Source organism: Papio anubis, chromosome 5 (assembly GCF_008728515.1).
Source record: "Papio anubis isolate 15944 chromosome 5, Panubis1.0, whole genome shotgun sequence".
Classification (NCBI taxonomy): Eukaryota; Metazoa; Chordata; class Mammalia; order Primates; family Cercopithecidae; genus Papio; species Papio anubis.
In genome coordinates this window covers 106,149,192-106,176,408 of record NC_044980.1, presented here as the reverse complement: position 1 = coordinate 106,176,408, position 27,217 = coordinate 106,149,192, and the positions used below count along the sequence as shown (strand labels likewise).

General features: G+C 40.6%; 1 protein-coding gene and 1 pseudogene across 2 annotated transcripts in view; both read left to right on the top strand.

Moving 5' to 3' along the window:
- The window catches only part of MCC (MCC regulator of WNT signaling pathway), a 465,432-nt gene that overhangs the window by 140,459 nt on the left and 297,756 nt on the right, over positions 1-27,217 (top strand). The window contains exon 3 of the mRNA XM_017959782.3: positions 10,296-10,507. Within this exon, the coding sequence (XP_017815271.1) occupies positions 10,296-10,507 (212 nt within the window). The remainder of the gene's footprint in view (positions 1-10,295; positions 10,508-27,217) is intronic.
- On the top strand, positions 8,548-9,398 carry LOC108586377 (annotated as a pseudogene). Its single transcript, XR_001903638.3, has one exon. The product of XR_001903638.3 is annotated as a 40S ribosomal protein S2 pseudogene (transcript).

Sequence of the window (27,217 nt, the reverse complement as noted above, 5' to 3'; positions counted from 1 at the left end):
ATGAACCTGGATTATCTTTCCATTTTGGGGGGGTTCTCTTCAATTTCTTTCATCAGTGTTTTATAGTTTTCATTATAGATATCTTTTACTTCTTCAGTTAAATTTGTTTCTAGATATTTAATTTTATTTATAACTATTGTACTTGGGATTATTTTTTAAATTTTTATTCAGATTGCTCACTATTGGCATATAGAAATTGCTACTGATTTTTGTATGTTGATTTTGTAGCCTGCAACTTCACTGGATTTTTCTGTCAGTTCTAATAGCTTTTTGGTGGAGTCTAGGTTTTTTCAAATATAAGATAATATTCTATGTAAACTATGTAAACTAGGATAATTTGGATGCCCTTTATATCTTTCTCTTGTCGATTGCTGTAGCTAGGACTTCCAGTACTATGCTGAATAACGGTGAAACAGGGCATCCTTGTCATGTTCCAGATTTTCAAGAAAACACTTTCAATTTTTCCCCATTTAGTATGATACTAGCTGTGGGTCTGCCACATTTAGCTTTTATTATGTTTAGGTATATCCCTTCTATACTCAGTTTTTTGAGGATTTTTATCATGAAGGGATATTGAATTTTACCAAATACTTTTTCAGCATCAGTTGAAGTGATCATATTGTTTTTGTGTTTCATTCAGTTGATATGAGTACCACATTGATTTATATATGTTGAACCATCCTTGCTTCCATAAGATAAATCCCACTTCATCATGATGAATGAACTTTATCATGTGTTGTTGAATTCAATTTGCTAGTATTTTGTTGAGGATTTTTACATCAGTGTTTATCAGGGATATTGGCCTATAGGATTTTTTTATGTGTCTTTTTTGGGGTTTGGTATCAGGATAATACTGGCCTCATAGAATGAGTATGGAAGTGTTCTGTCCTCTATTTTTTTGAACACTTTGAGTAGGATTGGCATTAGTTCTTTAAATGTTTGGTAGAATTCAGCAGTTAAACCATTGAGTCCCAGCATTTCTTTACTGGAAGACATTTATTATGGCTTCAATCTCGTTATTTTTTATTGGTCTGTTCAGGTTTTGGATTGCTACATGGTTCAATCTTGGTAAGTGGTATGTGTCTAGGAATTTATCCATTTCCTCTATGTTTTCCAAGTTATTGGCATAGTTGCTCATAGTAGCCACCTAATGACCCTTTGAATTTCTGCAGTATCAGTTGTAATGTTTCCTTTTTCACCTCTGATTTTATTTCTTTGAGTCTTCTCTTTTTTTTATTAGTCTGGCTAAAGGTTTGTCAATTTTATTTATCTTTTCAAAAACCCAGCTTTCTGCTTTATTGTTCTTTTGTATTGTTTTATTTCAATTTTATTTATTTCTGCCCTGATCTTTGTAATTATTTTTTCCTACAAATTTTGGGTTTGATTTGCTCTAACTTTTCCAGTTCTTTGAGATGCACCATTAGGTTGTTTATTTGTTTTTCTACTTTTTGATGTAGGCATTGGTAGGTATAAACTTCCCTCAGTACTGCTTTCACTGTATCCCATAGATTTTGGAATGTTGTGTGTCCATTACCATTTGTTTTGAGAAATTTATCCATTTCTTATTTTCTTCATTGGCCCACTGGTCATTCAGGAGCATATTGTTTAATTTCCATGTGTTTGTATGATTTTCAAAATTCTTCTTGTTGTTGATTTCCAGTTTTATTCCTTTGTGGTTGGAGAAGATGCTTGATATTATTTCAGTTTTTGGAATGTTTTAATACTTTTGCTTTGTGACCTAAAATATATTCTATTCTTGAGAATGATCTATGTGCTGAAGAGAAAAATGTGTATCCTACAGACCTTGAAGAAATGTTCTGTAAATATCTGTTAGGTCCATTTGCTCTATTATGCAGATTAAGTCCAACGTTTCTTTGCTGATTTTCTATCTGGAAGATCCATCCAACACTGAAAATGGGGTGTTAAAGTCTCAAGCAATTATGACATTGAGATATCTCTCTCTCTCTCTCTCTCTCTCTTTAGCTCTAATAATATTTACTTTATATCTCTGGGTGCTTCATTGCTGGGTGCATAATTACAATTGTTATATCCTCTTGCTGAATTGACCCCTTTATCATTATATAATGAGCTTACTGTCTCTTTTTATAGTTTTTTTCTTGAAATCTATTTTGTCTGATAAAAGTATAGCTACTATTTGGCTTCCATTGGCATGGAATATCTTTTTTCATCCCTTTATTTTCAGCTGTGTGTATCTTTATAGGTAAAGTGTGTTTCTTGTAGGCAACAGGTCATTTGGTCTTGCTTTTTTATCCATTTAGGCACTCTGTCTTTTTATTACAGAGTTTAGTCCATTTACATTTAATGTTATTATTGGTAAGTAAGGACTTACTCTTGCCATTTTGTTATTTGTTTTCTGATTGTTTTGTGGTCTTCTCTTCCTATTTTGCTTCCTTTCTGTCTTCCTTTTAGTGAAGGTAATTTTCTCTGGTGATGTGGTTTAATTTCTTGCTTTTTATTTTTTGTGTATTTGGTGTATATTTTTTGATTTGATGTTACTGCAAGGCTTGTAAGTAATATCTTATAACCCATTATTTTTAACTGATGACAACTTAACACTGATTGCATAAACAAAAAAAATCACAAAAAGAAAACTAATAAAAACTCTACACTTTAACATCTTCCCCCTGGTTTTTAACTTTTTATTCTTTCTCTGTGTCTCATTTTACTGTCAATGTCTTAAAAAGTTGTTGTAGTCATTATTTTTTATTGGTTCATCATTTAGTCTTTCTACTTATAAGAGTAGTTTACATACCACAATTACAGTATCATAATATTCCGTCTTTTCCTGTGTGCTTACCATTAAAAGTCAGTTTTATATCTTCAAATGAGCTCTTGTTACTCATTAATATCCTTTTCTTTCAGATTAAAGAATATCCTTTAGCATTTCTTATAGGACAGGTCTGATGTTGATGAAATCCCTCAGATTCTGTTTGTCTGTGAAGGTCTTTATTTCTCCTTCTTGTTTGAAGGATATTTTCAGCAGATATATTATTCTAGTGTAAAAGGGTTTTTTTTTTTTTTTTTTCCTTCAGCACTTTAAATATGTCATGCCACTGTCTCCTGGCCTGTAAGGTTTACACTGAGAAGTCTGCTTCCAGATGTATTAAAACTCCATTGTATGTTATTTGTTTCTTTCATGATCCTTTCTTTATCCTTGACCTTTGGGAGTTTGATTTTTAGATGCCTTGAGGTAGTCTTCTTTGGGTTAAATCTGTTTGGTGTTCTATAACCTTCTTATACTTGAATGTTGATATCTTTCTCTAGGTTTGAGAAGTTCTCTGATATTATCCCTTTCAATAAACTTTTTGTTGGTTTTTGTTTGTTTGTTTGTTTTGTTTTGTTTTGAGACAGAGTTTCACTCTTGTTTCCCAGGCTGGAGTACAATGGCATGATCTTGGCTTGCTGCAACCTCCACCTCCCAGGTTCAAGCAATTCTCCTGCCTCAGCCTCCTAAGTAGCTGGGATTACAGGTGCCCACCACTATGCCTGGCTAATTTTTTTTTTTTTTTTTTTTTCTGTATTTTTAGTAGAGATGGAGTTTCACCATGTTGGCCAGGCTGGTCTTGAACTTCTGACCTCAGGTGATCCACCTGCCTCGGCCTCCCAAAGTGCTGGGATTATAGGCATGAGCCACTGTACCCCACCTCCTTTCAATAAACTTTCTACCCCTATCTCTGTCTCTATCTCCTCTTTAAGGCCAATACCTCTTAGATTTACTCTTTTGAGGCTATTTTCTAGATCTTGTAGGCATGCTTCATTGCTTTTTGTTCTTTTTTCTTTTGTCTCCTCTGACTGTGCTTGTGTCACCCCTCCCCAAGCTCCAGGTGGCTCAGCACAGGGAGAGAGATCTGTTTGATACATTCTTCAGTATGTCAGTTGCATTTTTTAACTCTAGAATTTCTGCTTGATTCCTTTTAATTATTTCAGTCTCTTTGTTAACTTTATCTGATAGAATTCTAAATTCCTTCTCTGTGTTATCTTGAATTTCTTTAAGTTTCCTCAAAACAGTTATTTTGAATTCTCTGTCTGGAAGGTCATATATCTCTGTTTCTCCAGGATTAGTCCCTGATGGCTTATTTAGTTATTTGGGTGAAGACACATTTTCCTGGATGGTATTAATGCTTGTAGATGTTATTCAGTGTCTGAGCATTGAAGAGTTAGATATTTATTGTAGTCTTCACAATCTGGGCTTGTTTGTGCCTGTCCTTCTTGGGAAGGCCTTCCAGTATCCAAAGAGACTTGGGCACCAAGCCCAATAATACTGTGTATTTTTCAGACTCTTAGAGATACCACCTTTGTGGTCTTGGATAAGATCTGGAAGAATTCTCTGGATTACGGGGCAGAGACTCTTGTTCTTTTCCCATACTTTCTCCCAAACATACGAAGCCTCTCCTTCACTGTGCTGACCCACATGGAACTGGGAGTGTGGTGATGCAACCACCCCTGTGGTTCCCACCACTAGGACTACACTGAGTTGGACCTGAAGTCAGCATAGCACTGGATCTCACCCAAGGCCCACTGTAACCACTGTGTGGCTACAGCCTATGTTCACTCAAGGCCCTAGGGCTTTACAGTCAGCAGTTTGGGAAACCAGCTAGGATTATGTTCTTCCCTTCGGGGCAGTGAGTTCCCCCAGGCCCTGGGCAGGTCAGAAATGCTGTCCGGGTGCCAGGGATTAGAGTAAAAAAACCTTAAAATCTACCTGGTGCTCTACTCTACTATGGCTGTGCTGACCCTCAAACCACAAGACAAAGTTCTTCCTGCTTTTTCTTCCCCTTTCCACAGGCAGAGGAGCCTCTCTCAGTGGCCACCACCACTGACCCATGGTGAGTTCTGCCAGGCCACCGTCAATGTTCCCTTAAAGCGCAAAGGCTCTTCAGTCAGCTTTTGGTGAATGCTGTGAGGCCTGGGACTCACTTTCAGGGCAATACGCTCCCCTCTGGCCCAGGGCAGGTCCAGAAATGCTGTCCAAGAGCCTGCTTGTTGCTCTGCCCCACTGTGGCCGACCTGGTACCTAAGGTGCAAGACAGAGTCCTCTTTACTTTCCCCTCTGCTTTTCTCAAATACAAGGAGTCTTTCACTGTAGACACCACAGGTAGGAATGTGCTAGGTCTCACCTGAAACCGGCATAGCTCTGAGTCTCACCTAAGGCCCACAGCAAGTACAGCCTGGCTACTACTGCTGATTATTCGGGGCCCAATGACTCTTCAGTCAGAAGGTGATGAATCCTGCCAGAAATGGGTCTTTTCCTTCAAGGCAGAAGGTTCCTTTCTTGTCCAGGGTATGTCTAGAAAAGTCTGGAAGCTAGAGCTTAGAATGGGGGCCTCATGACTCTGCCTGGTGCCCTGTCCTGTTATGGCTGAGCTGGTTTCCAAGATGCAAGACCAAATCCTCTTTACCCTTCTCTCTCCTCAAGCAGAAGGAACAAGTCACTTGCTTTGCTGCAAGCTGTGATGCCTGGGGTTATTGAGGTGGGGTAACACAAGCCCTCTCTTAGCCACCCTGGGTGATGTCTCACTAGGTCATGTGCTGCCCTAGTCCACTGGCTCTAAGCCCAGCCAAGCACTAGGATCTGCTTAGGAAGAATTGCAGTCTTTGTGTCCTAGACTGCCTTTCAAGTTTACCTAGAACCCCAGAGCATGTTAGCCCACGGTGGCAAGGCTTGCTGAGAAACTCAAGTTCGGACTGCTGGAATGGGCAATTCCTCTCTGGCTAGGACTGATCCAAATGTTCCCTTCCTGGGTGGGCAATGGCTGAGCCCAGCACAGGTTGGCTCCCTGCTGTGATGGGGTTGCACTGAGTTCAATGCCAAGTCCCCCACTTGCTGTGCTTTCCCTCTCCCATGAGCACAGATTCTCTGTGGTACATAACCACTGCTGGAGAGTAGGGGAGGAGTGGCGTTGGTGATTCAAGACTGTCTTTCCTATCGTCTTGAGTGCCTCTTTCAGTGAGAGGAAGTTAAAACCAGGTACTGTGATTGCTTACCTGATTGTTAGTTCTTATGATGGTGCTTTTTTATGTGTAGGTAGTTGTTAAAATTTGGTGTACCTGCACAGGGGGATAATCGGTGGAGGCTTCTATTCAGCCATCTTGCTCCACCTCAGAACTGTTATATTTTCCTATTTGAGAATGAGGCTTCATGTTTGCATAAAGAAAAAATTTAAGTGTATAATTTTTACTTAAAGTAATTTCCATGTTGTATTTCCAGGTTAAAAAGTGAAACTGTAGGGTACTACAACCATGGATAATTCAGCAGTCGATGTTTACTAAATGTTTATTAAATGCTAGATATGTCACAGGCCATGTGCACGGTGCTGAGAGTACTGTGGTGAACATACAAGTCAAGGCCCAGCCCTCTGTCTGTCTCACGTATGAGATATAAGTCCGTCTGTGACTCAGTCCAATGTGGGGGCTCCACTTTTCAACTCTGACCTCCGTTAGTCTTGCCACATGTTGCTGGAACCAGAACAGAGGCCCTGAGGCATTTAGGCAGATAACAGACAGTGTTCAGAGAAACGGGGAGGGAGAGCAGGCATTTGGCAGTCTATGTTAAGGAAAGCAAAACCTCCCTTGCAATACAATCAATAGACTTTAACATTAAAATAAACTTGGAGCAATTGCAAACATAGTGACAGAATTGCCTGCTTTGATACAAAGCAGTTGATGCGTCCCAGCTATAAAGGCACTGTATAAAGAGAATGTTGGGTTAGATCAACTGGAGAGGATCAGCAGAGCCAGAACAGTAGGGGGAAACCATCTGAAGACAGTTTTCCTATTCACGTTGATTAAATTCATCAATACCTGATAAGAGAAGACTGGACATTCATATCAGAACTCACTGTACACAAAAATAATTACAAACGGTTTTCCATATGTAATTATTCTCAAGTAAATCATAGAGTAATCTGTATATGTTCTCATTTTATAGTACAAACTGGATCGTTTTGTGTCCCTTTTTTGTCATTAAAAGCCATGTATTAAAGATCCACCAGGATGAGATCTTTGCAGGCAGGGACTACAATTTATCATGCTTACTGCTATATCCCCAGGACCTAGTACACGTCCTGTGCATAGACCATTGTTTGTGTTCTGGCTGCCTAGGCCTTTTGAGCACCCTTCTCTGTTTAGGAAATGTCTCACCTTATCAATACTACCTCTCTAAAGTAAAACCAGAAAACACATTTACCCAGCTTTCCTTGCGGCTAAAGGCATGCAGCCTAGGCTTCACCAACCAGATGCACCCACAAGACACTTCATTCAGAAGTGAACAACACAAGGAAGCAGGCTTTACCCGGAATCTATTTTTTTCTGGAAAGAGTGACAACTGAAGCATCAGGCTTTCTCCTCTAGGAAGCTGTCCCTGAACATTCCCCAGTCATCTCCAGATGGACTGGGTTAGATATCCTTTAGTTCTACTTTTTCATTGCACTTTCCCATTTGTATTATAACTATTAGCATATTTTATTACCTTCTAATCATCTGTAATAGTTAAGGCAATACTAGCTGCTCTAATCAACAAACCGAAAATATGTGGTGAATCAAACACAATAGAAGTTCCTTAAAGAACTAAAAGTAGATCTACCATTTGATCCAGCAATCTCACTCCTGGGTATCTACCCAGAGGGAAGTGTCATTATATGAAAAAGATACTTGCACACACATGTTTATACCAGCATAATTTGCAACTGCAAAAACATGGAACCAGCCCAAATGCCCATCAATGACTGGATAAAGAAAATGTGGTATATATACATCATGGAATACTACTCAGCCATAAAAAGGAACAAAATAATGGCATTCACAGCAACCTGGATGGAATTGGAGACCATTATTCTAAGTGAAGTAACTCAGGAATGGAAAACCAAACATCATATGTTCTCACTCATAAGTGGGAGCTAAGCTATGAGGACACAAAGGCATAAGAGTGACACAGTGGACTCTGGGGACTTGGGGGAAAGTGTGGGTGGGGGGTGAGGGATAAAAGACTACACATGGGGCACAGCGTACACTGTTCAGGTGATGGGTGCACCAAAATCTTAGAAATCACCACTAAGTAACTTGTTCATGTAACCAGACACCACCTCTTCCCCAAAAATCTATGAAATAAAAAACATGTACAAAAAAAAGTTTCTTTTCTAATCACACGAGGTCAAAATAGGGTACTTAGGATGAGCAGACAGCTCTTCTACAAGTGATGGTTCTGGAATCCAGGCATCTTGCATCTACCTTGTGGCTCCACCATCTGTACCACATGGCTTCCAAGGGTACCATTCCCATCTGAACCAGGCCAGAAGGCAAAGGGCATGGAGAATCACACACTGCGGGGCTTTATAAGCAAGGCCCAGCAGTGATACTTATCATTTCTGTTCATATTTTATTGCCCAGAACTCAACTTCATTGCTATCCCTAACTGGAAAATACCCCCTAGCTTCCTTTAGGTAAGAGTACATCCTCCTCTTCTCCGAGAAAACACCAAGTGGTGGATGATGCCGGTGCAGTGGGGAGGGGGGGGGTCCCGGAGGCCCTGGTGGCCCTGGGATGGGGAACCGCGGTGGCTTCCGCGGAGGTTTCAGCAGAGGCATCCGAGGCCGGGGTCGCGGCCGTGAACGGGCCCGGCCGAGGCCGCGGAGCTCGCGGAGGCAAGGCCGAGGATAAGGAGTGGATGCCCGTCACCGAGCTGGGCAGCTTGGTCAAGGACATGAAGATCAAGTCCCTGAAGGAGATCTACCTGTTCTCTCTGCCCATTAAGGAATCTGAGATCATTGACTTTTTCTTGGGGGCCTCTCTCAAAGACGAGGTTTTGAAGATTATGCCGGTGCAGAAGCAGACCCGTGCTGGCCAGCGCACCAGGTTCAAGGCGTTTGTTGCTATCGGGGACTACAATGGCCACATTGGCCTGGGTGTTAAGTGCTCCAAGGAGGTGGCCACCGCCATCCGTGGGGCCATCATCCTGGCCAAACTCTCCATTGTCCCGGTGCGCAGAGGCTACTGGGGGAACAAGATCGGCAAGCCCCACGCCGTCCCTTGCAAGGTGACAGGCCGCTGCGGCTCTGTGCTGGTGCGCCTCATCCCTGCACCGAGGGGCACTGGCATCGTCTCAGCACCTGTGCCCAAGAAGCTGCTCATGATGGTTGGTATTGATGACTGCTACACCTCAGCCCGGGGCTGCACTGCCACCCTGGGCAACTTCGCCAAGGCCACCTTTGATGCCATATCTAAGACCTACAGCTACCTGACCCCTGACCTCTGGAAGGAGACTATGTTTACCAAGTCTCCCTATCAGGAATTCACTGACCACCTTGTCAAGACCCACACCAGTCTCCGTGCAGTGGACCCAGGCTCCAGCTGTGGCTACAACATAGGGTTTTTATACAAGAAAAATAAAGTGAATGAAGCCTGTTACTAAAAAAAAAAAAAGAGTACATCAACAGTAGAAAGTCATGATACTGTCGGTCGCAGTGGCTTGCACCTGTAATCCCAGCATTTTGGGAGACCAAAGCAGGAGGATTGCTTGAACCCAAGAGTTCGAGATCAGCCTAGGCAACGTAGTGTAGAAATGAGGTCTACAAAAAAAAATTTTTTTAATGAGGCAGGAGGATCACTGGAGCCCAGGTGGTTGAGGCTACAATGAGCTGTGATCATGACACTGCACTCCCACCTGGGTGGCAGAACAAGACCCTGCCTCGGGAAGGGAAGGGGAGGGAAGGAGAGGGGAGGGGAGGGGAGGGGAGGGGGAGAAAGAAAGAAAAAGAGAAGGAAAGGAAGAAAGAAAGAGAGAAAGAAAGAAAAGAAAGAAAAGAGGGAGGGAGGGAGGGAGGAAGGAAAGAAAAGAGAAGAAAAAGACAGTCATGATAAAGTGCCATATCTTAACTTTCTGTCATTTTTCTTGCTTCCTTCTTCCTCAGTTTGGAGAAAGAATGACCAGTGCTAAGGCTAATATAATAGCCCTGTGCAAATCACAGATGTGACTCTGATCTGGATTCCCTTTACTTGGCTCTCCAGTGCTTTTTTTTTTTTGCTAAGCATTTCTGTTTAGGGGGCACATATTCATGGGATAGTTATTTTTGAATGCTTTGCCTGAAATTGCTTTTATCTCCAGGCTCCCCATGTGTCAGTTTGAAAGGGAACACGCTTAGCATGCAGCCTGGGCACCACATGTGTTCCGAGATGCTGGCACATGGAAGGCTTAGGAGGTTCCAAATCATTGCCTATTGGCCACCCACAGGCTAATGAAGGAAATGTCTTTTCATTTTCTCTGCTTCTCTCGGGCTTAGGTGCCTTATCAGCAGCCAGGGAGAGCTGGGAATACGACTCTGGTGCCAGGGACCTCCAGAGCCCGGATGTGCAGAGCCAGTCAGCCCTCCAGAAGCTGCTCGAGTATGGCGGAAGCTCTTTGCATCAGCAGACTGCTCTCCACAAACTGCTCACGCAGTCCCCGCACGTTGGCAACTCTGTAGGAGGAAGCTATCTCGAGCTGGCCAACACGGTGAGTACTTTTTGGTTCATGGAACACGTATTTCGGCCTGTCTGTATTCCAATACAAATATTTTAATTTTGTGCTCCAGGGGACATATCGGGTATTGTCTTCTTTATTGCGGTAAATATTGTACCATTTTCAGCATTGCCAGTAATGTTTAGTATTCCAAAGTTGCCAGCACTTAGGGACTTTACTTCCGTTGAGACCAGAGTAGACTCCTAAAAGGTGTTTTAATTAAGGCTGTAACTTGCACAAGTTTAATTACTAGAAGATGCACACAGCTCTTCCATAAGTAGACTACTTCTATGGTTCTAGACATTACAAATTAATAGTACATACTTGCTTCTGTTCCCTAATTTGGACTTTATTCATTTCAAAAACAAAAAGGAAAATGTTGCATTGAAGGTTTCTTGTTTCTGGTTATACTTTAAGAATATTTTCTGTTGAAAACTGTGGGACAACTTATAATGTCATTATGTGTAATTTACCTTCCTTTTTCCTTCAAGGTGAGTCACTACAAAGCGACCTTTGGGCAAAGAGCTATTGTCTTCTTTTGTAAGTCAGGGCTGCCAAACGAGTCGGGTGGCTGATGGCCTGGCCATTTTGGGTGACATGCAGACAGTACAAATAGAGATTGCTATCCAGTCACTGTGGGAAAGCTCTAAAAGCCTACCTGGCTTTTTGAAACTGAAGTTCGAATGGTAGACTAAGCATCTCAATAACTTTGACTTATGCATATTTACAGTCTGCTTTGATGTAGACCAGTGGTTTTCAGACTCTTTGTGTTTGAGGCACACTTTCTAATTCTTTTTTTTTTTTTTTTTTTTTTTTTTGAGACGGAGTCTCGCTCTGTTGCCCAGGCTGGAGTGCAGTGGCCGGATCTCAGCTCACTGCAAGCTCCGCCTCCCGGGTTCACGCCATTCTCCGGCCTCAGCCTCCCGAGTAGCTGGGACTACAGGCGCCCGCCACCTCGCCCGGCTAGTTTTTTGTATTTCTTAATAGAGATGGGGTTTCACCGTGTTAGCCAGGATGGTCTCGATCTCCTGACCTCGTGATCCGCCCGTCTCGGCCTCCCAAAGTGCTGGGATTACAGGCTTGAGCCACCGCGCCCGGCCACTTTCTAATTCTTACACTTTTGGTGGGATGTTTGAAGGAACTAGCAATTGTAAATATGACAACAATAATTAAAATACAATCATCAGAAAAATCCCAGTTAAATGACATTCTACAAAATACGTAACCAAAACTCCTCAAAAGTGTCAAGGTTATCAAAAACAAGGAAAATCTGAGAAAGAGAAACTGTCCAGCTAAGAGAAGCCTAAGAAAATATGACAACTAAAATGTAATGCATACCCTCAATGGGATCCTGGACCAGAAAAAAAGGACATTAGAGTAAAACACATATGCAAACACACACACACACACACACACACACACACACACACACACACGCGAAGCCTAAAGTATGGACCTTAGTTAATAATAGTGTATCAACATCCATTCATTAATTGTGACTAATAGACTAATATACCATAATAATGTAAGATGTTAATAAGTAGGAAAAATTATTTGTGGGGTATATAATTACTCTCTCTCCTATCTTTGCAAATTTTGTCTAAAACTTTTTTTTTTTTTTCCGAGACGGAGTTTTGCTCTTGTTGCCCGGGTTGGAGTGCAATGGCGCGATCTCGGCTCACTGCAACCTCTGTCTCCAGGGTTCAAGCAATTCTCCTGTCTCAGCCTCCCAAGCAGTTGGGATTACAGATACCCGCCACCATGCCTGGCTAATTTTTGTATTTATTTACTTTTTTTTAGTAGAGACAGGGTTTCACCATATTGGCCAGGCTGGTCTCGAACTCCTGACCTCAAGTGATCCACCCGCCTTAGCCTAAAACTATTATAAAATAAAAAATATATTAAAAACATATAAACATGCACAATCACTGCTAGGGTATGATAATGTCTCATAAAAATCTGTAAAAACATTCATAGTTATTGCACTGCTTGTTACTTGGCCACACTTCAAGGACATTCTTGCACAGTTTGAGTAGAACTCTAACTATCCTAATCTTGCCCTCCTATGTGCTCAGGAGATTAGGCAATTATCAGTGAATATGTCATCTTTCTCTGGCATAGGCCTGGACTTAGGCTGTGCCTGCTTCAAATAATTTGCAGCAAGTTGAACCCTCCTCTGTACTACATCAGCTCAGCCTTTTCTGAAGACAGACATTGCCATGACAGGATGGTTATAGCAGAAATCAGTGTTACACAGAGATCAAAATTTGATGGTACCTTCTCTGGAGGGTTCCAGGTTCATGGCCCACCAGTTTGCTGCAGCAAACCTACTATTGAAAACTGTGGGAGTTGGCTGTTTCCTGTCTCTGTGTAACTCTGTGGTTCCCAGCTTCTCCAGTAACCTCCTGGACTGATTTCTAAGTTCTGCCTCTCCTAATTGGAGGCCAGCTCAGTCTTTGGGGTTCCCATAGCCAGGTTCTCTGAGTTGGCTCTTCAGGGGAGTCAAGGCACAGAGAACTCTCACATACCCAACAGTCATATACATACCCTCTTTTTACTTTACTGGTTAAGCTTCAGAAATGAGGAAACACTGCCTAACATTTCCTCTGCACACTCACTTAAGGCGATCCCTTGGCAAGAACTGAACCATAAATGCAAATGCAGGCACTGAAGTCCTATGACTGTGATTACACTATTTATTTCCTTACCAAATGGAAAAGTAAAACTTTAAAAATACCATTTGAATTTATAGACCCATTATTAATGCCCTTGGACACTGTGGTAGAGTACATTTTGGGCCTCAGTTCTTCATCCTCCCTTGTGTCTTCACCATTTGTCATGCAACCCTAGAGTCCTTCTATCAGACATGTGAGAGTGAAATATGATGGTTGTTTTAACCATTGCGTTTGCGGTGGTTTGTTTCATAGCCATAGTGACTCAGGGTCTTCTCAGGTGGGTCTGTAGAGCCTGATTTGAGAAATACCCTTCCCAGGTGGACAAAGAAAGCAAATAGTCTCTCTAAACTGCATATTTGGGCAATCCCTTTATTTATATAATCACATTAAAAGTAATTTATGTCCCTTCTAAGGAAAAATCTTGAACTAATAAAATTAAGTTTTATTTTTTTTTCTTTTAAATAGCTACTAAGAGCAAAAGGCATTTTATCGGTGTCTAGTTAGGAGACAGAAAGCACACAGTAATTCACACAGGGAAAGTTTAATATAAATGATTATTAACTAGTAGCAGAGGATTACCTACTAAGGGTAAAGAAAACCATAATGAACACAGGAATAGTATATACAAAGAATAGCCACTACCCCTAAGGCTGTTGCCAAGGAAGGAGTGTCAAAGAAGGAACAAATTTGGAAGAGGGCCCTCCCCTCACCCAGGGCCGATTCTGACCCCTTTGAAAGGAAGTCTGCAGCCCACTGACTTGCAGAGAATTTCCCTGAGATGTTGCAGGCCAGGGCTGGCAAGCAGGAAACCCAACTTCTGAACCTTTGGTCTAGCCTCCTGGGGCATCTGCAAGACTCATCAGGTATCACTGAGTTGTCCACTGAGATGCCAGAGGGATTCACTGGGAAGCTGCCTGCTGGAGTGGTGTCAAACCCACTGAAAAGTCCCCCAAATAGTGCCACTAAAACTTAATAGGGTGAGTCACTAGATGTCCTATGCTGCGGGCCCCTACCCACCACAAGAGCTAGCAGAGAGCACAGCAGATTCAAGCCACAGGAGTCAAGCTGAGTGTCCTCCAGTGTCTCTCCAGCACCCTCTATTGACAAAGGAGAAATGTTTACGTGGTCCAGCTCCAAGACCACAAAACAGGACAAAGAAAGCTGGATTTGGAGATGAGAAGCAACAAATGATAACTAGGCAAAGACATTTTTAGCATTGAGGATTTCCTGGGAGATTCCTACATAAGCTTTTTACCTTTCTAAGCATCTCTTCCTTTTCTTGTACCACCAATCACCATTCTACCTAAGACAGTGGATACCATGAGGCTTAACATACTGTTCACAATGCAAAGGCAACAAGACAGTGTTGTACACAGATACTTACAGCAGCCATGGTTTTATCGAAGAAGCAAAATGGCCACACATTATACAGAATAAGAGATTTATTATCGTAAGGGCTAGACCTTACACAAATGTGAGAGCTGGTGATACAATCTATGAAGACTATTGGTTCTGTATCTAGTGTTGAGCTTGAAGTTACTATAGGTTTATCAGATCAGCTGTTAAGAGGGAAAGCTGGATGTATAGGAGAGTAGGGACAAACCAGAACTCATGAAGACCAATGGGACCATTGAGGACAAACTGGAAACCTCTTCTGTGTCTTACCATGTCCAACCTTGATGCTGTGGGGGACCTGCAGCAGAAGCTGGCACTCTGTCTCCTGCAGTGTGTCTCCTGCACACACACTTGGCCCAGGACTCAGAGAAGCTGAAGGAAGAGATTTAGTGAATTAAAATTACTGCAAGCCTGGTACACCAAGTAGTTAAGCAGCAGATTAGCAATAATGTGTACAAGTGGACAAGGTGCATAGTGCCTGCTATGGTTTGTTTTCCCCTCCAAAATTCATGTGGGAATTTAGTTGCCGTTATAACAGTATTAAGAGGTGGGACAATTAAGAGGTGATTAGGCCATGATGGCTCCACCCCCATGGGTGGGGTTGGTGCCATTTTAAAAGGACCAGTTCCATTCTCTCTCTCTCTCTCTCTCTCTCTCTCTGTTTCCCACTACGTCTCTCTCTGTCTCTCTTTTTCTCTCACCTTCTTCTTGCCCTTGCACTCTTTCACCATGTGATAACACAATAAGAAGTCACCTGACAGATGCCAGCGCCTTGATATTGGGCTTCCCAGCCTCCAGAACTATAAGCCAATAAATTTCTATTCATTATAAATTACCTGGTTTCAGATATTCTGTGATAGCAGCACAAAACAGACTAAGACAGTACCCTGCACCAAGTTTCAGAGCATAAAAAGTATGACTTCTTTACATCTTCCTCTGGATTTCACACAGAATGTCTCTCATGGCCATACAGAACCATACAGGAAAGAGAACTCTGAGGAATATGGTTCCAGCTTAGCTGAATTTAGTACCAAGTCACCACAAAGCAGCAGCAAAACTCAGTGTAATGTAAGCCCATAAAACTATGGGTAAAGCAATATGAGATATTTTAAGAGTTTGGTAAAGAAGGGATGCAGTGGGAAAGATATATTGCCTGTCTTCTGATAGATATTTTTCTACCAAGATTTGTATTACCAGGAAAGAATGCTAGTATAAATTATAATGTTATGGATTCTGAGTAGTAACATATGTAAGCATTCTAAAACATAAAACATAACAGAAGTTTCATTTTCTAGATACAGCAGGATTAAATTCCTGAATGAAATAGCAATGTCTAGATAAATTCTGTCAGCTATACTACTTGGTTTCAAAAGTATTAATTATAGGCTTTATTTTTCATTAATAAAAGCATTAATTGATGTACATTAAAATTATACTAGAAAAGAAGCCATATGGACAATAGAAAGTTGATGAAAAGTAGAAGTAATCATTTGTCTCTGTCTTCCCTCATTTAAAAGGTCTTTACTAACTTTTTAAAATGTATTCTTGAATTGCTTTTAATATAGGGAACTTTTCATTTCTCCTTCTGCAATCTTAACACACTACAATCATTATAGTACTTACCAAATTTGGGGATACCAAACTTTGATCTAGAGGATGTGTCCTAGCTTCATGGTTAAAGCAAGGCTGTTTGTTCTATGAGCACCCTCTTCTGGGCATTGTTCAGAGTCAAAGAACAAAAAATTCTTCAGCATAGGGCATGCTTGTCACCCTTTAGATTTTTGGGGAATTAAGATAGGACAAATAAAATATTGGAATTTTGAGAAAAGGGCTAAGGAATGGCCTAGAATATAGGGTTGATTTTTTAAAAATTCAGAACATTGGCTGGGCACGGTGGCTCCCACCTGTAATGCCAGCACTTTGGGAGGCTGAGGCAGGCGGATCACTTAAGGTCAGGAGTTCAAGACCAGCCTGGCCAACATGGTGAAACCACATCTCTACTAAAAATACGAAAATTAGCTGGGCATGGTGGCAGGTGCCTGTAATCCCAGCTACTTAGGAGGATGAGACCAGAGAATTGCTTGAACGCAGGAGGTGGAGGTTGCAGTGAGCTGAGATCACGCCACTGCACTCCAGCCTGGGTGACAGAGCGAGACTCCATCTTAAAAAAAAAAAAATCGGAAATCAGAACCTTGAATTGTTACTTGCAAGTGATTGAGACTGATTTTTTAAAAATATGTATTATAAATATATATGTAATACAGTTGGGCATGATGGCTCATGCCTGTAATCCCAACACTTTGGGAGGCCAAGGTGGGCAAATCACTTGAACCCAGGAGTCTGACCAGCCTGGGCAACATGGTGAAACTATGTCTCTACAACACAAATATTAGCTGGGTGTGGTTGCACATACCTGTGGTCCCAGCTACTTGGGAGGCTGAAGTGGGAGGATCGCTTGAGCTCAGGAGGTGAAAGTTACAGTGAACCAAGATCACGCCACTGTACTCCAGCCTGGGCAACAGAACTAGACCCTATCTAAAAAAAAAGTGTATATAATATATATTTAATATGTGCAAATATTCTAAAACATAAAACATAACAGAAGTTTCACTTTCTAGATACAGCAGAGATAAATTTCTGAATGAAATAACAATGTCTAGATAGATTCTGTCAGCTATACTACTTGGTTTTTAAAGTATTAGCTTTATTTTTATTAATAAAAGTATTAATTGATGTACACTAAAATAAATCATACTATAAAAGAAGTCATGTACATAACAGAAAGTTGATGAAAAGTAAAAGTAATCATTTGTCTCCCTGTCTTCCCTCATTTATAGATATATAAATTTATAATATATTTATATAAATATATAAATACATGTATATATGAATACATATATACATAGATGTATGTATATATACATATACATATATAAATACATATATAAATATATATGAAGCAAAGACATTTTGGTTTTGTGCTATTAGTTATTTAACATACCAGCTGTCTGTGGGGAAGTGCACTGTTTCATGAGTTTTTCTGTAACATTTCAAATGATGAAGTTGTAAACACAGTCAGACTCATTTCTATGCAGATGAAGATGGTAATGTCTGTATTCTGCACCCTGCTGCTCAAGGCTGTCTTCTTTTCCTTTGGATGACTTGGCTTCAACTTTGCCCGTTTTAAGATTTAATTTTGTGTTTAATGCTTTTTTGCAAAAGTAATTTACATTTTTAAAGGAGAAAAAAAGTCATGAGTTTTGAAAATAAAATCATGCAAATTAAAAAACTGACATAGCAAGTTTTGCTCCTCTGTGTATCCAACAGTCAAAAACTCCAAGCAGCCTTTTTACTTTAGGCTGGTTTAACATCTGTGAATTGGAAATCAAATTAAAACTGTGTATTATCATGCTCATTTGCTATATGATCAGAATTATTAATACAGTCATTATTAACTGAACCTTGATACAACACTATTGGTTACTTTGGAGAATACTGCATATCCACATGTTTCAGCCAATACAGAAACATCTTTAAAAGGTGTGGGAATAAGAGTTGTTGTAGTTGTGATGAGAGAGACAGAGGTCTTCTTTTTGGTTTAACCGCTTGATCAACGTCTTGTGTTTCACGTTAGTTTTTGGTTTGTTTCCCCCTTTCTTCATTTCAACCTAAAGTACCGAGGAGTTTTTCTGTTTGTTTTTACACTTTTCAGTTCCCACAGTCCTTATTATTCTCCCTCTTATTAGATCTGCTACCTTGATGTTTTAGGATCAAGGGATTTGAAAATTCTTAAGAAGAATTTTCAGAAATTTTGAAATAAAGCAAAAAGATTACTGGGTGCTCTTTCAAACTCCTATCAGATCCTCTAAGAATCAGCTGATACTTCAGGAGATGTAGCTTTCTTTGGCTATTTGCTATTAATTGAAGTCTAGAATCTGTAGAATTTGGATGTTAATTTGTAGAAGATTGGTAAGTTACTGATAACTTTTGTCTGGTAGAGATACAAACTACTTTTGCCCAGCAGGGAAGGTAACCTCAAATGTTATATTTTATTTGCCCTAGTAAAATGGCAACCATTTTGTTACTAGCTTTGCAGTCCTATGCCAGCATTATTTTTTTCTACTGAATTTATATTTACCAGTTTCTTCTATTCTTTCTTTTTTTTTTTGAGACAGGTGCTCATTCTGTCACCCAGGCTGGAATGCACTAGCTTACTGCAGTCTTGACCTCTTGGGCTCAAGCAGTCTTCCCACCTCAAAGTCCCAAAGTGCTGGGATTATAGGCGTAAGTCACTGTGCCTGGCCTCTTCTATCCTTCTTTGAATCAGCTTTATTATCCTGCCAGTTTCCTCAAGGAATTAAGTAAATCTTAGGAAAATACTTATTTATAGCCAGGGATGGTGGCACATACCTCTAGTTCCAACTACTTGGGCAGCTGAGGTGGGAGGATTGCTTGAGGCCAGAAGTTCGAGGTTGCAGTGTGCTATGATCATGCCTGCACCCTAGCCTGGGCAACATAGCAAGCCATTGTCTCAAAAAATAAAGAAAACATCAAAAAAGAAAGTTACTTACAAGTGGCTACATTTAGGGTAGTATTTGGAAATAGAAACTAAAAAAAATTCTAAAGAAATGAGATCTTTCAAGGAGATTTCCAGGTATTTACTGATCACTTTTTTATAGTCTAAGAGCTGTCTCAAGATTATGATGTTGTCGTCAGGAGTTCTCAAGGTGGTATTGTCATTAAAAATTATGCTGAATAATCTTGTATGTAGAATTCACTTAGAAATACCAGATCATAGCCAGAGGCAGCGGCTCACACTTGTGATGGAGGCTGAGGTGGGCAGATCACCTGAGGTCAGGAGTTCAAGACCAGCCTGGTCAACATGGTGAAACCCCATCTCTACTAATAATACAAAAATTAGCCGGGTGTGGTGGCAGGTGCCTATACTCCAAGCTACTCGGGAAGCTGAGGCAAGAGAATCACTTCAACCCAGGAGGCAGAGGTTGCAGTGAACCAAGATGGCACCACTGTAATCCAGCCTGGGCAACAGAGCGAAGCTCTGTCTCAAAAAAGCAAAACAAAACAAAATAACAAAAACCCAAAACAAAAACAAGAACAAAAAAAACAGATCACGAAAAAGTAATAATTTCTACCTACAGAGAGAAGGGTCCTCAAAAAACTTCAGTCTAACCTTTTTATTTTAAAAACAGGGACATGGAGGCGCAGATCAAAATATCCACCTAAGGACACACAAAAGTAGTAGAACCAAGACTGTAGGGTAGATTTCCTGACACTCACTACTAACACTACTACACCCCTGTCCTGGTCTAGAGGATGTCCCTGGTTATTGGCAAGAGAAGGAAAGCTGCTGAGAGAAAGAGCTACTTCAGATCTTTGCTAGTGGACTCTGAGTCACTCCTCTGCTCTGTTCAGTGGTACTGGGTTATTTTTCTGATGTCTTCTAATCCAAAGAGCGAATATTCAGCCAGAACACCACAGTACAGATGGTTGAAATATTGACATGCTTTTGTCCCAGGTCCCCTACTCTCTTGGCTAACTAGTCCCTCTACCAGGAACCCAGAACCTCTCCACAGTTCGGCATCTAAGGGGTTAATGCTGGCCCTGCAAAGGGAAGAGGCAGAATTCCTGCCAGCTGGCATCATCCGGGCATCTGTTCTGGTTGGCTAGTGCCTATGCCAAACTAGTTGTGAAATACCTTTAATATTTCTTCTGCCCTTTGGCAATCTGTTGGACTGAAACAAGGAATCCATGTGTAGGACCTGAAGAAAGTGTTGGCACCAACAGATAGTGAGGTGGTAGGAAGCCGTCATATCACTCTCTTAATAATTGATGGTATTTTTAAAAATGGTTCTATTGGATAGTTCAACAGAGGTTCATTTTTATTCTGTTTCCTACTATCTTTCAGGTAAAGAGCTCTGATAAAGGGATTTAGAAAAATTGTAAGTACACTAGAGGGCAGTGGTCCCATATCTAGACACCTGGCAATTACCACTTCCTTTGCATTTCTTTGCCTTTCCTTTTGTGTAGGGGAGGGGAAGAGGAGTTTTTGTCACATAATACAAATACCATTTATGTCTGAGGTATTTTATAAAAACAGAGTAGCTGCTTGGCAGCACCCTGTCTATCATTTCTTGTTGTTTCTTTTCCATCCTTCTCCAATGACTTATCTCAGCATTAACATCTTAATGACTTTTTGCTTTTTTGAAGAAAAGGCAAAGGAGGGATGGGGAACGTACATTCCTACTTTGGGGTGGTAAGGTTTTCTATCTTTGCATCTTTGTATCTGAAAATAAAATCATGAATTAAGAATGAGGAAGAACAAAGGTACAGGAATGTATTCTTGTATTTTGTGTGTGCAGAGGTGTTAAAAGAAAAAGTTTAGACAAATTAAATTTCACAGGGTTTAACTGAGCAAAGAATGATTCAGGAATCACTCAGCTCTCAGAACCAGAAGCGGTTCAGAGAGCTCTGCTCCACTACATGGGCAGGCAGCATTTATGGACAGAGGACAAAAGTCAGGTACAGAAACTTGACCGATTACAGCTTAGCATTTGCCTTATTTGAATATGGTCTGATCAGTTGGCTGCCTGTGATTGACTGAGACTCAGCTATTTGTTACAAAACTATGCTCCTAAGTTAGGCTTTCAGTTAGTTTATGTACTAAGTTAGACTGCAATTAATTATATGAGGACTCAACTGTCCTTATGTAATTCAGGCCAAATTTAGTTTGACAGAGGCAAAGGTCACTTAGATGACTCTGCACTGCTGCCCCCTTCTTCATGATCACCAAGGACAATCATGTTTTAGCTCCCTCAGTTTTCCCTCTCCTGTGCCTCTCCTAAGTAGAAGGGAGCCCTGCTTTCTGGAGGGGAGGCTAAGCTGATCTGTATACACTAAAGGGATGGACTGGAGGTGAGTGGATGGGGTAGGGAGGAAAGAAGTTCCATTGCAGTTGGATAGTATAATGGATTTCAAGAGGAGAAAGCAAAGGGACGTTAAAAAATATGTCAATAGATTATTGATGAGTGTGCCTTTGATGAAATATGATACCTTAAATAAAGAATTGTATCTATTATTAATTGCTTTTGGTTGTTGGACTGTTTCTTTGAAAGAGATAATCCTCTGAAACTAGTTTGTATGGGTTCCTGGATTTATAAAAGTTATATATAGAATGAACTTGCAGACACTGGCATTTTCATTTGTGAGATCTATAGCAGTTGTGTTTATATATGTGTGTGTATACGTATATATGCATGTGTGTATACATATATGTATATATGTATGTGTGTATATATGTGTGTGTGCATATATGTTTCTGTGTGTGTGTGTGTGTGTATAGTTTAGTCACCATGTTTACTCTTAGGCCCAGGTGGGAGATAAGATGCTCTTCTTCCAATTCACCCAACTAGAGGCCTGGGTGGGAGGAAGAACACCTGGACCCTCATAGCAACATGTCCTCTGCAACAAAGGGACAGGGACTCCTTCTGCATTTCTCTTGGTGTTGCTAATATTTATTGGGGATTTACCATACACGGCATATTGTGTCACTTGCTTTGCGTAGATTATCTTGCTTAATCCTCACAACTTTATGCTGTATATATAGATATAGGTATGATCCCCCATTTACCCGTGAGAAATTTGAGGATTACAGAGGTTGCCTGGGATGAAACAGTGAACATGTAGCAGGCTGAGATGTGAACCCAGGTTTGTTTGACTCCACAGCTTGAGTGTGTAGCTACTCATTTATGTGCCCCAAGGGAAGGAGGGATGCTGCAGGCAGTGTCATTGGGAAATCATTTGTTCTTCCTACCCATTCTATGGGGTGCAGTGCTGTCTCACGCATCTGAACTGGACGTAGGGTCCCGATCTTATTCCTCTATTGAATAGAAATGATGCCCTGACTGTTTTGGGGATAGCCTGGGACATAAACACACATGCACACACACTGACTGGATTTTCATTTCTCTGATTTTGTATGAGACATTGTTACTGGAGAGTAATTAAAACCCCTGGTGAATTTATGCTGGGGCCTCCTGACATGATTGTGCAGTTATTTATCCTTAGACAACAGAGAGAATTAGCATTAAATGCTGAGAGAAATGCATCTGCCACGTTGATGCAGTTAGAGGCATCTATCAAAGATGCATTTGGAACCCAGAGGCCTCATTCTAATTGCTGAGAATGCTGGAGGCTGTTTTCAGCTAGACTTAAAAGTGAAGAGAAAAACCTTTAGTAGTGAGAGAGGTGGAGCCCACATTAACTTCTCAGAAGATTCTTCTGAGGCAGAGGGATCTCTTCCCTAGCCCTGTCCTCCTTGTATCTTTTAGGTAATCGTCCCTGCTATGGATCAGGGCAAAACCTTTCCCTAGAGACAGAAGCAGGCAGAAGGAATTAATGTGTTCCTATCATTATTCCTACGAATAACTGGTCACATTTGCTAAGTGTTTAGTACATGTAGGATATTGGTAGAAGCGCTTTGCCGGCATCATCTCATTTAATTCTCAGATGGCCAGTCCCTCTTCAAACCTAACCCTCTCCACCGCTTCCTTCCTAATCTAACACTTATTGTGCCATTTGTTTCTCTTAGGGGAGAGGTAAGTCATATTTATAAGACTGGCATTTACATTAGCTCAAGAAGTGAATGTTGCCAGGTACGAAGGGAAAAGGATTAGCAGATCTATGAATTATGGTGTCAATTATACTTGTATTGAGAAGAATAATCATTTGTTAGTTGTTAGATCTTATTCCATGTTTATATATGTCAGGTTTATTTTTCATACTGAGGAATAATACTATTAGGTATTCCTAATGTTTTTCCTAAATATTCCTAATATTTTTCATACTGAGGTGTAATAATATTAAGTTGGTGCAAAAGTAATTGTGCTTTTTGCCATTACTTTTAATGGCAAAAACTGCGATTACTTTGTACCAACCTAATAATTATTAGTTCAAAAACCCAAATGTCAGCTACTCTTTGTCCTTCAGGTTTTGTTTCTGTTCATTTCAGCTCTGTTTTCTCCTCATTGCAACCCAGACTTGGAACTTAGTGATGAATCTATGATTGCAAAAGAATTCGTGGGCAATATCTTAGTAAGGAATGAGTACATAGAGGATGATACATATATATATATATATATATATATATTTTTTTTTTTTTTTAGAGACTGAGTCTCACTCTGTCACTAGTCTGGAGTGCAGTAGCACGACCTCGGCTCACTGCAACCTCTGCCTCCTGGGTTCAAGTGATTCTCCTGCCTCAGTCTCCCGAGTAGCTGGGACTACAGGCACACACTACCACACCCAGCTAATTTTTTATTTTTAGTAGAGATGGGGTTTCACTGTGTTGGTCAGGCTGATCTTGAACTACTGACCTCAGGTGATCTACCTGCCTCGGCCTCCCAAAGTGCTGAGATTACAGGTGTGAGCCACCGTGCCTGGCTGAGATTTATGTTAAATGTAAATCCCACCCCGCAACACACACATACTTCTCTTTTCAAGCAAACGACTTAAGAGTTTCTATTTGATACTTCTGTCCTCTAGAGATCCTCCTTTATCCCAGATCTGAAGCTTTTCTCCATACCTTCATACCCCCCTCCCAAGCAATGCTCCTGCTTACTTACTCTTGTCTACCTCCTTCTTTTTTGTTGGAGGGATGCAAATTTCTCTCCTAATATTATATATTGAAATTTAGGCACCATTTTTGTTGCTAAACATGACATTAGCATCTTATGCTTTTACCCTATGTGAATTATAAAAGCATTCCTTGCAAGGAAATGCCTCACTCTCTTTAAGAGATATTTTGGGGGAATAAAATTTTTATTTCATTGTAGAAAAAGACCCTATTGACAGAATCTGAAATAAGGGATCATTTACAGAATCTTGATTCTAAATAGTTGAATATAATCTACCTTAATTCAGACATTTTATGTTTAACATAATATGGAATAGATTCATTACCATAGAAGATTATGAAGATAACACAGAGAGTGGTAAGAATGACTGACTCCATATAGTGTAGTGAGAACTATTGAAAATTCATTAAAAACTTCATATTGCACTTGCTATGGGTTGAATATGTCCCCTCCAAAATTCGCATTGAAACTTAACCCCCATCATGGTGCTATTAAGAGGTAGGGCCTTTTGGTAAGTGATAAAGTAGTGAGGATTCCATATAAATGAGCTAGAGGGAACTAGCTTAGGCCTTTTGGCCTTCCATCTCTTCCACTATGTGAAGACACAGCATTTGGCCTCTCCAGAGTGTACAGCAACAGGGCACCATCTGGAAGATCTTGGCACCTTAATCTTGGACTTTCCAGCCTCCAGAACTATGAGAGTAAATTTCTGTTCTTTATAAATTATCCAGTCTCAGGTATTTTGTTATAGTAGCACAGATGGACTAAGACAGCACCCAAACGATACATAAATAATATGTAATGATTTCTGTTATGTGTCCTAACTTTTCTTTTACTATGGAACCAGAAATAACCTTTAACCAGGTAGCCTTGGTTCTGTCTCGGTTCTTCTGTGTGTCCCATATTATTCTTGTGTTGCTTGATTCATACTTAAATGTGAGAAATTCGGACCATATCACATTCAAACACGTTTTTTGTACCTGTGCATGTTAATGGCTTTAATCTAAATGAAACATCTAATTTATATTCAAAGATATAAATAAAACCCTAATTCGTGTGTTTGCTTAATGCCTCTCTGCCCCTTACTCCACTCTCACTGGCATCTCAGATTACTTTTTACAATATGGTCCAGATTCCCTGCTTTCAGTTTTCCAGAGTTCAGATACATTAAGATCATGTGTCTGTTAGACCTTGTTGGCTAAAAATGTTTCCAGTGATTTCAGAAAGGTATCTGTTGTATTAGAGGAATAAAGCCATGTCAGTGTTGGCTGTGGATCAAGGGTTTAAAATTTCTGTGAAATTCAACTGTGAAGTGACTCTTTTTAGAAGGAAAATACAGGGTTATGTTCTTGAAAGTCTGCTTTCAAATGGATTAAACCTTGATTGGAATGGCACCATATGCTATAATACTTTCCATTAGGCAAATGACTTTCCGTTGTTTAATAAAGTAGTCAAGATTACCACCGAGACTGAAGTTTCTCTGAGCCCACAGCACTTGTGATTCTGCGTGATTGCTTAAGAGCAGCAAAAGACTTTGCAGGGAAGTCTAGGAAGCCATATGAAAGTAAGAGTGGCTACAGTCCATGAGAATAATTTCTATTTCAAAGTTAGATTTAAGTCAGTAAAAAAAAAAAAAAAAATACTGCGAGAAGCCCAAGTAATGAAAACAACCACAATTTAATACACTTCTCCAGACAGGTTTTGTTTTGAGGTTGAAAATTCAGTCTGAGCACTCTTATTGTGTGAATTATTAACATTCAGTTTGTCTTTTCAAGCGCTGCCCCTACAATATATTTCAAAGGGTTAGGATTGGTTAGAGTTTGTGGTGAGAAGGAAACACTGGGAATTCTTTCCCAGTATTATCACACAACACCTTTCCTTCCCACCCCTCTAACTTATTTATCTCATTGTGAGTTATAAAAATGATTCCAGGCCGGGCGCGGTGGCTCAAGCCTATAATCCCAGCACTTTGGGAGGTCGAGACGGGCGGATCACAAGGTCAGGAGATCGAGACCATCCTGGCTAACACGGTGAAACCCCGTCTCTACTAAAAAATACAAAAACCTAGCCGGGCGAGGTGGCGGGTGTCTGTAGTCCCAGCTACTCCGGAGGCTGAGGCAGGAGAATGGCGTGAACCCGGGAGGTGGAGCTTGCAGTGAGCTGAGATCCGGCCACTGCACTCCAGTCTGGGCGACAAAGCAAGACTCTGTCTCAACAAAAAAAAAAAAAAAAAAAAAAATGATTCCAGGGCTGGAAGCAGTGGCTCATACCTGTCATACAGGAGAATTGCTTGAGCCCAGGAGTTTGAGACCAGCCTGGGCAACATAGTGAGACCCTGCCTTTAGGGAGATTTTTTTTTTTTTTAACTAGCTGGGCATGGTGACATGTGCCTGTAGTCCCAGCTACTTGGGAGGCTGGGGTGGGAGGATCCCTTGAGCCCAAGAGTGAGGCTGCAGTGAGCAATGACTGCACCACTGCACTCTAGCTTGGGTGACAGAGGGAGACCCTATCTCTAAAAAAAAAAAAAGTTCCAAAACTTCCTACAAAGTGAACAGTCTTCAACTTTTATTTTCCTTTTCTAATGAGGTAAGAAGGTAGGCTGAAATTAAGGAAATTAATATTTGTAGAAAATGGCAGCTCAGAGTAACAGCTGCAGGCTTGGATAGATTGCCAGTGTTGCCTTTAGATTCTCAGAAAGAAATAGAGGTAGTGTTATTCATGCCATCTATTTTCTTGTTTATATTTTTTGTATCTTTCAAATTGCTTAACATCAGAATTTATGGTTTTTATAATAGAGAAGGAAAAATCTTTAAAATCGTAGGTTTAGCCAGTATATTTTACATATGGGAATAGGGATACTGGAAGGATACTCACCAACATGAAAACAGTGTTTATCTTGTGTAATTGGGGTGATTGGTAGTTTCTTCTCTTTTGCACATTTACATTTCTTAATTTTTTCCACTGAATATTATGTGTGTAAT